Genomic DNA, 13,539 nt, shown 5'->3' with positions numbered 1-13,539 from the left:
GTCCCAGTCATCGTCGCCGCCGAAATAGATCTCGCCCATCCCAATCGTCGCTAGCCGCCATCGACCTCGTCGTTGCCATCGGCCTCGTCGTTGCCATCGGCCTCATAGTGCCGTTGACCTCGTCGTTGTTTCGACGCTCGTCCCAATCATCAATCGCTGCTCCTTCACAGAAATCAATTGGTAAAAGATTTGACTATGAAATTGATGATTATAAGGGCAATAAATAAGTATTTGGGCCAGTTATGAATACAATGATTATCCGAATAGGGAATACTTCAATTGATGAGAATTATTTGACACCCTCAATTGCATTTTTTTGCCTCATATCGAAAATAACAACAAATACTCAAAACCTCCATTTTGTTTTTAGTCTTTGAAATTTGTTTTAATAAAGGAATTATGTATAATATTGATAGACAACTAAAGTTGCCTTATGTTTTATGGTTGTAAAAAATTCTATCTCATGGCTTTATTGCGAATTCCATCCAACGTTGCGAATTTTATCTCATAAGTGTAATGTTCATTGAATCGTTTATATTCAGTCTATTGTTCTTTTGATCTGCTTATATTTTGATTTCAGGATATCAACGTGATCCTCAAGACCAATTCCCTGGATGCTATATGTCAAATGTGATATTCAATATTTTTGTTTGTATAAATATATGTTTGGAAATTGATTTGTAAAGTATTGTCTCAGTATGAAACGTGTAGGACTGCTATTGGAATTGGTTATGTAAAGTATTGTCTTAGTGTTGATGCATCCAGTTTCTTCTCCCTCGATGGAGCACTCATTTATTTTGTTTTGTATAAATATATGTTTGGATGATGCATCCAGTTTCTTCTCCCTCGATGGAGCACTCATTTATTTTGTTTTGTATAAATATATGTTTGGAAATATATTTTAATTCCAAGGTTTTTGTCTTGTAAGCTGAAATTTCAAAGGTTTGTAAGCTATATTTCAGGTTATATCATGAATCCTATAAGTATATGACGTTATCCTGTAACTATAACGCGTTATCCTGTAAGTATAACACGTATCCTGTAAGTATAGCACGTTATCCAGTAAGTATAGCATGTTGACCAAAAGTATAACACATTATCCAGTAAGTATAGCACGTTATCCAGTAAGTATAGCACATTATTCTATAAGTATAGCACGTTATACTGTAAGTATAGCATGTTATCCTGTAAGTATATTACGTTATCCAGTATGTATAATACGTTATCCTATAAGTATAGCACGTTATCCAGTAAGTATAGCACGTTATCATATAAATATAACACGTTATCCAGTAAGTATAGCACGTTATCCAGTAAGTATAGCACGTTGACCAAAAGTATAGCATGTTATCCTGTAAGTATAACACGTTATCCAGTATGTATAGCGCGTTATTCTGTAAGTATAGCATGTGATCCTGTAAGTATAACACGTTATTTAGTAAATATAGCACGTTATCATGTAAGTATAACATGAATTTATAAAAATTATTAAAATTTGTTACTTTTGATAAAATGTTAGTTAAATGAGGTTTTGTAATTAACCACCAATTAATTTCACATTATTATTTCACATTAGTTATTTCACATGATTATTTCACACTAATTTCTCATTATTATTCATGAATTCATAAAAATTAGTTAAATTTGTTATAATTGATGAAATTTTAGTTAAATTTGATTTTAGTATAGAATGATAACCTGTAAGTATAGCATGAAATACATTACCTGTAAGTATAGCATGAAATACATTACTTGTAAGTATAGCATGCTATCCTATAAGTATAGCACGAAACCTTGTAAGTATAGCACGTTATTCTGTAAGTATAGCATGAAACCCTATAAGTATAGCCCGAAACTCTGTAAGTATAACACGTTATCTTATAAGTATAGCACGTAAATGATCATATATTAAGGCAAGCTCCAGGATTTTCAAAATGTTACAAATCTCAGAACAAAAACAAAAAGATACATATTAACAAAAGAAAAAGTTCTGTCGCCTTGTAAATGATACATATTAGCAAAACGAAAAAGATCTGTGGCCTCGTAATTTTCTTATTCTAATTGGAAAAAACACTCCAAATAGTATAATAATAAAACAAATATAACAAGAAACACAATCGGTCGCTCGCAATAAGAGGAATATCTGCGACAACAGCTTCATTAATAAATAAAAAGGCAGCTAATATCTAATCAGAGCTCCTGCTAGCGGACTTGACAGACTCCCAGACACTGACGATGTAAGGTCAAGCCCTGCGAGCTAGTAGCGGTGACGATCGCGCCGGAAGCGACACCGATGGTGACTGACTGGGCCCATGCTTGAGTCCGAGCTTCGTGTCGAGGGCGGCGGAAAGACGGCACAGTCGACGGCGATAGCGACAACGGCGGCGACATAAACAGCGACGACAGCGGGCGACAACAACGACAACGGTCACGAGAAGGGGGGTTTTCGTTTTTTTTAAATTAGGGCAGAGTTTAAAAGAGGGAAGAAGAGGAGAGAGAGAGAGGGAGACTGATTTAAGTTGGGTGTTGAAAGGGGTATTTTGGGGTTTTTGTTATGCTTGTGTATAAGTACAAAAGTTGTATATACTGTATTTTGAAATTGGGTTTAAAGGCAAAGACAAAAAGACAATTGAGTATAAGAATATAAAAAATAGTGATTGTATTTATAGGTAAAGATGAGTAAACAAATGGGTCTAAAAATAAAAACCCCTAAATTTTAATCTATGTACATCTCTTCTCAGATATATAACTTTTTTGTTCTTTTTAGAGACACCCCCAATTTGGGGGGTTTTATGTGATAACATGTCAGGGGGATTTATGCGCACTATCCCACGAAGTTTGAGGGTTTTGTGAAATCAACCGCAACAATTAATTCTTTTCACCTTGTAATCCGTTCATAACATTCCCACTAAACTAGATTCTTTGAAGCCCGAACATTTATTTAAGAGGGTTTTTATGCTTTAATGTACATGCACATTGCATGTGAGTAAAAAAAATTAATTAAAGGAGCAACTCTAACATGTTTGGACTATAGTTTTTACTAGGCATAACATATTGTTCTCCTATCACATAAACTCATTCGAACTTGTCATAACATATCTGATCTACTGACGATATGATTGAACTGTGTATAATTGGACTCGGTATTATATATTTGGACTAAGTATAGTTTTTTAAACCTAGTTTAGCAATTTAAATAGGCAAGGCACATCTTGAACCAGCTTGGTACACTATACATGACGAATGTCGATGTCTAAGTTAGCATATTTGTAACTTATTCGAGTAGTTATAGTATATCTGGCGTGGAGTATTATTATAATTAAAATCCATTGTTTATGTTTTAAATATCTAGTATTTTTCTTTTATTGCATAAATACGTAACAAATAATAGAGAAGTAATATCAATTGACATTTATTTATAACAATCTGCATGTATGAATTTTGCATGATAAGCATTGGACTAGTTTTTAAGTCCTAGTAGTACATTTAATTACAAAAAAACAACAATATTCATATTTATGTACACGTAAAGGAAACAAACCTCTTTATACGGCTCTTTCATTAGCTGTTGGCCTGGCAAAAACTAGAGATATCATATCATATCATACTCTCTTTAAAAGTACGAGTTCAGAAAAATCTTTTTATGGTCAATATTACTCTTGACTATTTAAATTTTAATTTATTATAATCATAATTATATCCTATCATGATCCTATGTGAACTACTTACAAGTCAATAATTTAAAGATTAATAAGCTATAATATATGAAGATTGCAAAAAACCCCAAAAGGTTTTAAAAATTACATAAAATACCCTTAAAAGTATAAAATTACACAAAACATCCAGACGTTTCAAAACTTAAAACAACAAACATGAAACCCTTAATATTTTAAAAACTATAAAAACACCCTCAAAAGTTTAAATAATAAAAAGCACTATGAAATTCTAAAATTTCAAAACTTACGAACAACAAAGACGAATTTAAGGAATTACTATCAGACACCAAAAAGCTAAAATTTGTAAAAAATTCCGAAAAACTCATTCGAAAATTAAAAAACACAGAAAACCCTAAAATTTAATAACTTATAACCAATACATATCAAATCTCAAAATTATCAGCAGACCGCTAAAAATTTAAATTTTGCAATAAATAATCTAAAGTTTGAATAATTGTAAAAAATAGCCTCAAAATTCAGAGTTGCAAGAAATATGCTGACATTCAAAAAATTATTACCAGCACATGAAACATGAAAATTTCAAGTACCCAACTTAAAATTTAAAAATTTTAAAAACACTTTCAAAGTTTTAAAATTTGCAAAACTCACTCTTAAAAATTCAAAATCACGAAAAAGCGACTAAAATTTCAAAATATAGGAAAAAAGTAGTTATTTAATATTCTTTCATTAAGATATGTAAATTTAACTTTTATTTTAAGGTTTTACTATCCTTTTTTGGCATCTAAAAGTAGTCTAATTTTATAAAAAGATAAATGTGGAGAAGGATTGATGTCGTCTCAATAAAAAATAAAATAGAAGGAATGAAATGCACTAATATTTTATAGAATAGGTTTTTTAGAGTAAATTAGGAATTTTTGGAAGAGATTTTTATAAACTTTTTTAGTACTTTTATATGCTTATGTGAATGTTTTTATTATATAAAAGTGTACTAGATTTAGTATTAACCTTTTTTTATAATTTTTTTAAAGTCTATCAAGGATTAGGAACAAACTCCATATTATTTTTTGTATCATTTTAGCCCACTTTTATCCAATCATCTTGTCTTATGAGCTTTAATTATTCATTTTTCTTTTAGAACACTACTTTTTGAAGTGTTTTTCACTTTTACAATACTATATTTTCTCAGGTCAAGCTTGGTTTCATGTTGGTCTCAATGACATGATAATTTAAATTGTTTTCGGATTACATTTATTTCCTATTAATTTAATTATCAATATAAAAATTTATTTGAGTGTAGTTCATTTAAACAAATATTAAAGAAAATAAATAATCACAATGCTAAAGTTTAGAGATATAAGTAAGCAAAAACCATCAAAGTGGAACTGAGAAAAAAGTTTTAGTAAGGAAATAAACCAAATATACTTAATCACGGTATTTGACCACGTGCATTGCATGTGCATAAAACCTAAATTTTGTAAATGTGAACATTGTTGCTCTTTAAAATTAAAGTTAAAAATTAGAATATTTTGGGAGAAAAAACTGTCCTTAATAGAAATCATGTTTTTTCGTTGTGCATAATTTATTTGCATATTAGATAGATCGAATTGTTCATTAATCCTTGACTCTAGATAATCTCAAATCAATGTTAGTAGTTGATAATTACTCTATTTGAATCTTTGGAGATTTTACTCAATTTAGACGCAATTTATTTTTTCGAGGACAAAAGATAACTTAATGTTAGAAACTTGATGGGTCTAGTTGCGATAAATACAATAAATATCACTTTGATCATATGTTAATATAACTGATAGACGACATTGATAAGGATGCATATTGTTTGATAGTAAAATTCATGAGCTCATAAGGTTATATCATAATTCATATTTATATAGTAACACATATGGCTCAAGTGGGAGATTGTTGGATTTAAATCCAATATATGGGCCAATATATTAAATAGATATGTATTATGTGCTATCAATCAATTAGTCCATTAAAGTGATCTAATTTAGGATTTGAGCTTTTAATGCATAATTAAAGTACGGACCTCCTATGTGTAGAGACTAAAATATAATTGTTAATTCTATGACGGGTTGAATTGATAATTATGAATAATTGATTCAGTTATAAATATGGTTATGGTTACCCAAATCTCTACGCAGAATCTCTTTCTGATTTGGTGAAGGAAGATTTTGTATGAAGCTTAGTTCTTGGAGTTCTAGGCTTCGGTGGAGATAGCATTAGGAGTTGCCATTGGAGATTTCGCTTTCCGTGTGTGGATAGGAGATCTATTTGGAATCCGATCTAGGATTCAGTTGGGTGGTTCCTAATTTCTATCAAATTTGTTCTTTCTCTATAATTTGGAGTTAGTTACAATGGGAGAACAAGGTGAAAGCAGCAAATCGATGGCGAGTATAATACAAGTTGGTTTTCAGAACACTAAGATTAGTGTGGTGAAGTATGACGGCGAAATCAACTTTGGTTTGTGGATGAGCGACGTACAGGATGCGCTCAATGCTCAGAATTTGGAAGAGACCATCATGGTCCACGAGAGGCCACCTAAATATGAAGAGGCGGTATGGGAGAAGATGAATAGGAACGCGTGTGGGGTGATCAGGTCCTGTTTGGATTAGGAACTGAAATATGATGTGATTGGGGTGACGTCTGCAATGAAGATGTGAGAAATTCTTAACAATAAGTATCTCACAAAGAGTGTTGAGAACATGTTGCACTTGCTACGAAGACTCTTCAGATTTCAGATGTCCAGAGACACCTCGCTAGTGGCTCATATGAACAACTACACTAAGTTGTTGTCGGACTTGGCGAATGTTGATGAGAAGATATCGGATGAGTACAAGGCGATTATTTTGTTGGGCTCCTTACCCGATGAGGAGTATGATACATTCGTGCTCACTTTGTTGAACGGGAGATCTTCTATCAGCTATAGTGAAGTGACTAATGCTTTGACCAATCATGATTTGAGGAGGAAGGATAAGGAGACTTCCCGCGCTAGTACTTCAGGAGAGACCTTGTCGACGAGAGGTAGAAGCTGATATCCGAAAGGTGGTAATAGAGTGAGGTCAAAGTCTAGAGGCCGCCACCAATTAGCAAAGAACCAATGTGTATTCTGCAAGGAGCAGGGACATTGGAAAAGAGATTGTCCAAAGATCAAAGAGAAGGAGAATAGCAAGAAAAAAGGCCCGAAGGCCAATGAGGTGAACGTTGCGAAAGGCGATGATTCCGATGATTCGTGCTTTTCTCTACTGATTACTCCGGAGGTGAACCATGTGGATGCATCAGATTGGATACTTGATTCCGACGCTACTTTTCATGTGACCCCTAGGCGAGACTGGTTTGCATCTTTTGAGAAAGTTGACGGGGGCGTTGTTATCATGGGAAATGATCAATCCTATAGCGTTTGTGGGATAGGTACCGTACGGATTAGGATGCACGATGGAGTAGTCCGTGAGTTGAAGGAGGTGAGATTTGTTCCTCAACTAAAGAAAAATCTTATCTCAGTTGGAGCTTTGGAGGTAAAGGGATTCAAGGTGACTTTCAAAAACGCTGTAGCGAAAGTTACTAAGGGATCATTGGTGGTGATGAAGGGAGTCCGCAGTCGGAATTTATATTATCTGAAGGGAAGCACCGAGATTGGCCAGGTTGTTTCGGCTATTTCAGAAACGGACATGAGCAGACTTAGGCACTATAGATTGGGGCACACAGGTAAAAAGTCACTGCAGACATTGTGCAGGTTGAAGAAATCGCTATACGGTTTGAAGCAGTCTCCTCGACAGTGGTATAGGCGATTCGATGGTTTTATGATTGGTCATTCGTATACTCGGAGCCAGTTTGATCCTTGCGTATATTTTCGCAAGTTAAAAGGAGGTGCGTATATCTATTTGTTACTTTATGTCGATGACATGTTGGTTGCCTCTACTTCCAGGTCGGTTATAGATGAATTGAAAGTTCAGCTATCAAATGAGTTTGAGATGAAAGACTTGGGTGAGGCGAAGCGCATTCTAGGGATGGAGATCGGCAGAGATAAGAAGAAGGGCAGAATTTGTTTGATATATGTGGCTTATTTGAAGAAGGTTCTACAGCGATTCCATGTTAGCATGGATACGAAGCCAGTTAGTGTACCATTAGGAGCCCATTTGAAGCTTTCAGCTGGTCTTTCACCGAAGTCAGTTGAAGATAGAGAGTTGATGTTGAAGACTCCGTATGAGAGTGCGGTTGGAAGCTTGATGTACGCAATGGTATGTACGAGACCAGATTTGTCACAGGCGGTAAGCATGGTATCGAGATACATGCACGATCCAGGAGTGGGTCATTGGGACGCCGTGAGATGGATTTTGAGGTACATTCGAGGTACGCTCAATGTTGGTTTAGTTTATGAGCGAGACACTATAGGTGAGCAGTTATGCATTGGTTATGTTGATTCGGATTATGCCGGGGATTTGGATAAGTGCTGATCTACTACGGGGTATGTATTTACTTTGACCCATGCGCCGGTGTGTTGGAGATACACCTTACAGTCGACAGTAGCTTTGTCTATGACGGAGGCAGAGTATATGGCAGTTACGAAGGCTGTGAAGGAGGCTATTTGGCTTCGAGGACTTTTAGAGGAACTTGGTATATCGCAAAGATCCGTCACTATTTATTGTGATAGCATGAGTGCTATCTATTTGGCGAAGAATCAGGTTTTTCATGGGAGGACGAAGCATATTAACGTGCGTTATCACTTCGTTCGGGATGTTCTTGAAGATGGTGATGTGGAGATTGTGAAAGTCCACACGAAGGATACTTCGTTCGGGATGTTCTTGAAGATGGTGATGTGGAGATTGTGAAAGTCCACACGAAGGATAATCCGGCGGATATGCTCACTAAGGTGGTTCCGAGCAACAAGTTTGATCATTGTCAAAACTTGTTGCACATTCATGATTGTTGAGGCCGTTAGCAGCCATTTGGATGAACTACGTTCGGCTTGATTTCTTGGGCAAGAAGATATGTAGGCAGTCTTTCAGATGCAGCCGGTTTGGATTAGTTGATTTTGATGGGGGTGAGATTGTTTGAGCTTTCGTTCGGGTTCCTGACTTGTTGTCGAATGAGTGGGACATTTGGTTGCTTTGGTGTCGGCTCAGTTTTGGGAAAACTTCACCGAGTTGGAGAATTGTGAACGCGGATAGGACAGTGGCCCCCACTCACGTGTAAGCTTGAAAAAAAATGTTCACGCGGTTTGTTTCCGCGTGAAGAGATTTTCCGCATGAAGAGAATCAAGGCCCATGAACACGACTTCACTTATATAAATAAGTACGAGATTTTTTCCCTAGGGTTCTGTGCGCAAGGAGCTTTTGGTGAAGGGCTGCGGCTGCGGGTATTTTCGGCAGAGGAGCGCGAGAGGGAAAAGTGCAGCCGTCCTTTTTGAAGAAAAAGTGATTTTTTCAGCAGTCCCTTCTAGGGTTTTGTGCAGCCTTTTGTAGAGAGAGTTTGTGAGGGTTTTGAGAGAGTTTGTTTGAGGGTTTAGATTGTGAGTGATTGTAAACCTTAGTTGTTTTCTCTCCCTCTAATAGTAGATATCCTCCTCCTTGGCCCGTGGACGTAGGCAATTTGCCGAACCACGTAAAAATTGGTTGTACTGCTATTGTGTGATTTGTAATAGCAATTTGCCGAACCACGTAAAAATTGGTTGTACTGCTATTGTGTGATTTGTAATAGCTTTTAGGATCCATCGACAGGTCAGTCCTAGAACTGATGAGAGTAAGAGCCGATATCTCACTTTGTTGAGATATTCGCTTTAAATTCTTGTTTCCTTGGTGAGACAAGAATTCTTATTACGACCTGACTCTCTTGTTGTACTGCCGAAGTGCTGCCGAAATTTCCGCTGCGCGCAACAACTACATGAATTCGGGTATGGTTCCACATCTTCTTAATTATCTTAATAGTTTAATATGAACAATCCTGGGATTGATTAATATTTTATCTATTAAAGCAAAAGTTTTCTTTTAATCTAACAGTAAAAGTCTATAAGTAGCTTAAGAGAGGAATCAATTTCACTCTTCCGCAGTCACCACTGTTAGAACTAATATAAAACTATAATCTTTGATCCTCACCATAACTTACGAATTTTGGTGTAATGGTTATAGGAATTAAATTTAAGATAGTATCAGAGCAACCCTGGTTCAAATCCTACCAATCACGAATTAAAAGCGAATTTTTAAAAAATTTATACCGCTGTATGAGTCCAAGTTTCGACCCATAAAAAAGGGTGCTCAACCTATGGGGACATGTTAGAATTAATATAAAACTATAATTCTTAATACTTACCATAATTTCGGAGTTTTGGTGTAATGGTTTGAAGAACTAAATTTAAGAAGAACCATAGTATTCTAAACCATGGATTTATTTCCTTTCCCCCCTCTTCAAATGAGATCTCGCCATTATAGCAACAAACTCAGCATGCACCAACTTGGCACACCATCAAGCCAGGGTTGAGGAGCTGTTGAACGACAAGAACGTCTTCATGGCTGCCTGCCAAGAAACCTACAGCCTGGGCGTTGATGGCCTCAAGGGAGTCGTTTAATCCCTCAAGTCCGGCATCTCCACATTGAGGGTAAAATGTGCCACCGACGCAAAATATAGACGGACGTTTTCATAGGGATTATATGCAAAATGCGCAAACTTATTGCGGATTTCTACAATTTCTGATAGTTATTGGGGGGTTTAGTGTGATTTTAGAAGTTATTGTATTTGTGGGTTTGCTGCAAAACGTTGAAAGTTCTTCGGAATTCTAGTGATCCCAAAAACGAGATGTTTTAATTGTCAAAAACGCGTTATGCTTATAAAGTTTATTATATATAAAAAAGATTTGACTCTTGAAATACTGCCGATACTGAGAATTTTTTGCAGCAGATGATCTATAACCTTCTCACATGTAACCTAGTTTAAATATTCTCAAGAGAAACGAGTACGAAGCACACAAACGCATTAACGTTGCCCCCGCAAAGCGACCACTAGTATTTGTTAGTGGACTAAAATATAAGTACATAGCCAAATATCAATGAATTTTTCTAATTTAAAAATTTTCGTTAGAGAGTAAATTGAATCAAAATTGATTGAGTTGAATGCAAAAACTAACAAATAACAGAACGAAATCATTTAAATATCTATAAATCAAGCTATCAAGTTTTAAAAGTTTATGCTAAAGCTTACTTTGCTCACAATGCGTTATTGCATTTAGGATAGAACAAATTATGTTAAAGTCAATTTGGTGAATCCATAGAAATACAAGCTCTCTCAAAGATCAATGCCCCGGACCTAAAAACAAAAACAACTTCTATAATAACTTATCCCAAGTTTTGGGATTGCCTCTATGAATTTGCATGCTTGGCAACTCCACAAAACTTGTGTTAAGTAGTAGGTCTAAAATTTTATTTTTAGTTTGGCAAAAGTTAGACTCACGTTGAATTAGTTCTTTTTAGCTCAAAATCTAGCACCTAAACTAGTTCTTTTCTAAATCAACCTTTATATGAAATAAATTTTGGCCTAGTTAAGAAATAACTAGTTCTACTTTAGAGTTACCAAACACCCATTTCTTCAATTCAGTTCTGTTTTGAGTCAATCTCCATTACTAACTATCACCGTATATCCTTGTTAATTGCTTCAACTGAGACTAGAGAACTATGTGATAGTGTACACTATATCATGAGAAACTCTACTTGGACTAAGTTAAAAAACCTCGTAAATCCTAGGCTTCAATCTTTATTAACTCAATTTGCATTTATGGGTCTCAACATATTCTTTTGGAATTTAATAAAAACCTCCTTGCCCTGAGATTCCTACCCACAACTTTTTGTAGGTAAAGAAAAAGTCAAATATAGCATAAATTTTGTTTATTTGATACTTAAAAATAATAACCATGGCAATCAAAACTATCCATCAACTAAAGTATTGAAGAGTTCACCATTAAGAAGAGGCCACGAAAACCCCTTAGAAATAGGCGTGTTAAACTATATCCGTATCCGAGGAAATATTCGCAACCGTATCCGTTAGGATGTGAGTATGATTACTCAAACTTATAATCGATAGGATATGGTTACGAGTATGGTTTCATAGTGAAATATCTGGATCCGTATCTGAAATATCCGAATACATATTAGTCATACTCCTATGACAGTTTTAATTCTTCGATTATGGATTTGTGGTTAATTTTGATGATCAGAATATCTAATCTTAGCTTTTTAGTTATGATGATTATATTAACGAACTCTTTTGTATCACATGAACCATGTTTTTTTTAATACTATCTAGTTTTCCCATATTCGTTTTGTATCCGCATGCATATCCACTTATATTTCCCCATGTATATTCGTAACCATATCCGATTTTAGCGAATATGGATATGAATTTTCCTTGCCGAGATATATCTGTATTCGTATCCGTATCCAAGATGGGTAAGCGAATATGAATATGATAAGTATCATATCCGAGCTCTATCCGGACCGAATGCACCCCTACTTATAAATAAATCAACTTGCACAAGCCAAGAATTTTATATGGCTTAGTGGAATCAAACAATCAAGCTTGAAGTATAAATGTATAATCTTGATTGGTCATCCGATTACACTGTATAATACAAAAATTATACATAGGGATGTTCCTTTCAACTTAGTTGAATTGGATTTGTACAATCCTAAAAAGGCCTTGGCCATCAAAATAACCCAAAAAAGACAAGAAAACTCAGGCAATTTCTAAATCATTAGATCTCCACCAATGCCAAAGTCTTCACTTGTCAATTAGAACCCAAAAAAAGAAAAGTAAAAAATTTAAATCCAAAATCAACGAGAAGGGCTTATGCCATCATCAATCTGGGATTTGATCTCCTCCTCCTATATTCTTCATTGTTTGAAGATGGCTCAACAACATCTTCAGCAAATCTAACCTTCTTCTTGCGCTTCATATTGGGCTTCATCTTTGGGCCTTCACCTATCACATGAATTGCAAAAAAAATAAGTTTCACAAAAAAGAAAAAAAGAAAAAAAAAAAAAAAGAGAAAAGCTAACAACCCAATTGAGTTTTCACGCAAAGATCAAATTCATGCAAGAAACCGAAAAAGATTCCAATTGGGTTTCTTGAAAAAGATCAAATTCAACAAAATTCAAAGAAAAAAGAGAGCAGATGAACATACCAAGTTCAAATTGAACTTTCTGCATGAAATTAGAGACGAGGCGCTTCTGAAGTTGAAGAGAAACGATGGCGATGCTGCTAGAGATAGCCACGACCGCCATTAATCCCACACAATTGGAGCTCTCCATGATCAATTTTTACTCGTTTCACAATTGTATGCACTTTTGTGTACTTACAGAAAAGTATTAAGAGAAAGAGGGTTGAAATAGAAATTGATGCATTGAGAGGAAAACCGCGGGGAGAAGTAAAAGAAGACTGAATGGAGAAGGAATAGGAACGCGAAGACAAAATAGGAGAGGGATTTATTTATAATTATTGACTTTATATTTGGAAAATAAAATAATAACTATCTCCTCGGTTTAGGAGTTGACTAAATTGACCCTTTGCTCTAATTGCCTGCGGTTAGGAGTAATGACCGTTGTGTCCTCGTGATTCATTGTTTTGTAACTTGTGGCTGTCTCAAGTTTTTCCAAGTTTTTTGTGATATATTCTGTTCATTGCATGGGGACCCTACTCTTTATTTGGGAAATTTCCTAAATTAACAAGACATTTGAGGATTTTCTTTCCCTCGCTGGGAGTTGGATAATATCTAAAACTGACCCCTGGTTAAAAATAGTATGTTGATCACTTCCCCATCTTATCCATTGTGATTAGTGATGATGATTGTGTTTTACATGAA

The 13,539-nt window shown here is 35.1% G+C and overlaps 1 protein-coding gene across 1 annotated transcript; it reads right to left on the bottom strand.

Moving 5' to 3' along the window:
* Positions 12,263 to 13,133, bottom strand: LOC109849744. The gene is made up of 2 exons (XM_020419614.1): positions 12,862 to 13,133; positions 12,263 to 12,659 (listed from the first exon to the last, which is right to left on the bottom strand). Exons 1-2 carry the CDS (start codon positions 12,986 to 12,988, stop codon positions 12,526 to 12,528), a joined length of 261 nt encoding a protein of 86 aa, XP_020275203.1. The 5' UTR covers positions 12,989 to 13,133; the 3' UTR covers positions 12,263 to 12,525.

Source organism: Asparagus officinalis, chromosome 7, assembly GCF_001876935.1.
Source record: "Asparagus officinalis chromosome 7, Aspof.V1, whole genome shotgun sequence".
Classification (NCBI taxonomy): Eukaryota; Viridiplantae; Streptophyta; class Magnoliopsida; order Asparagales; family Asparagaceae; genus Asparagus; species Asparagus officinalis.
The sequence above is the reverse complement of the archived record's forward strand: the minus strand, read 5'-3'. Positions and strand labels throughout refer to the sequence as shown.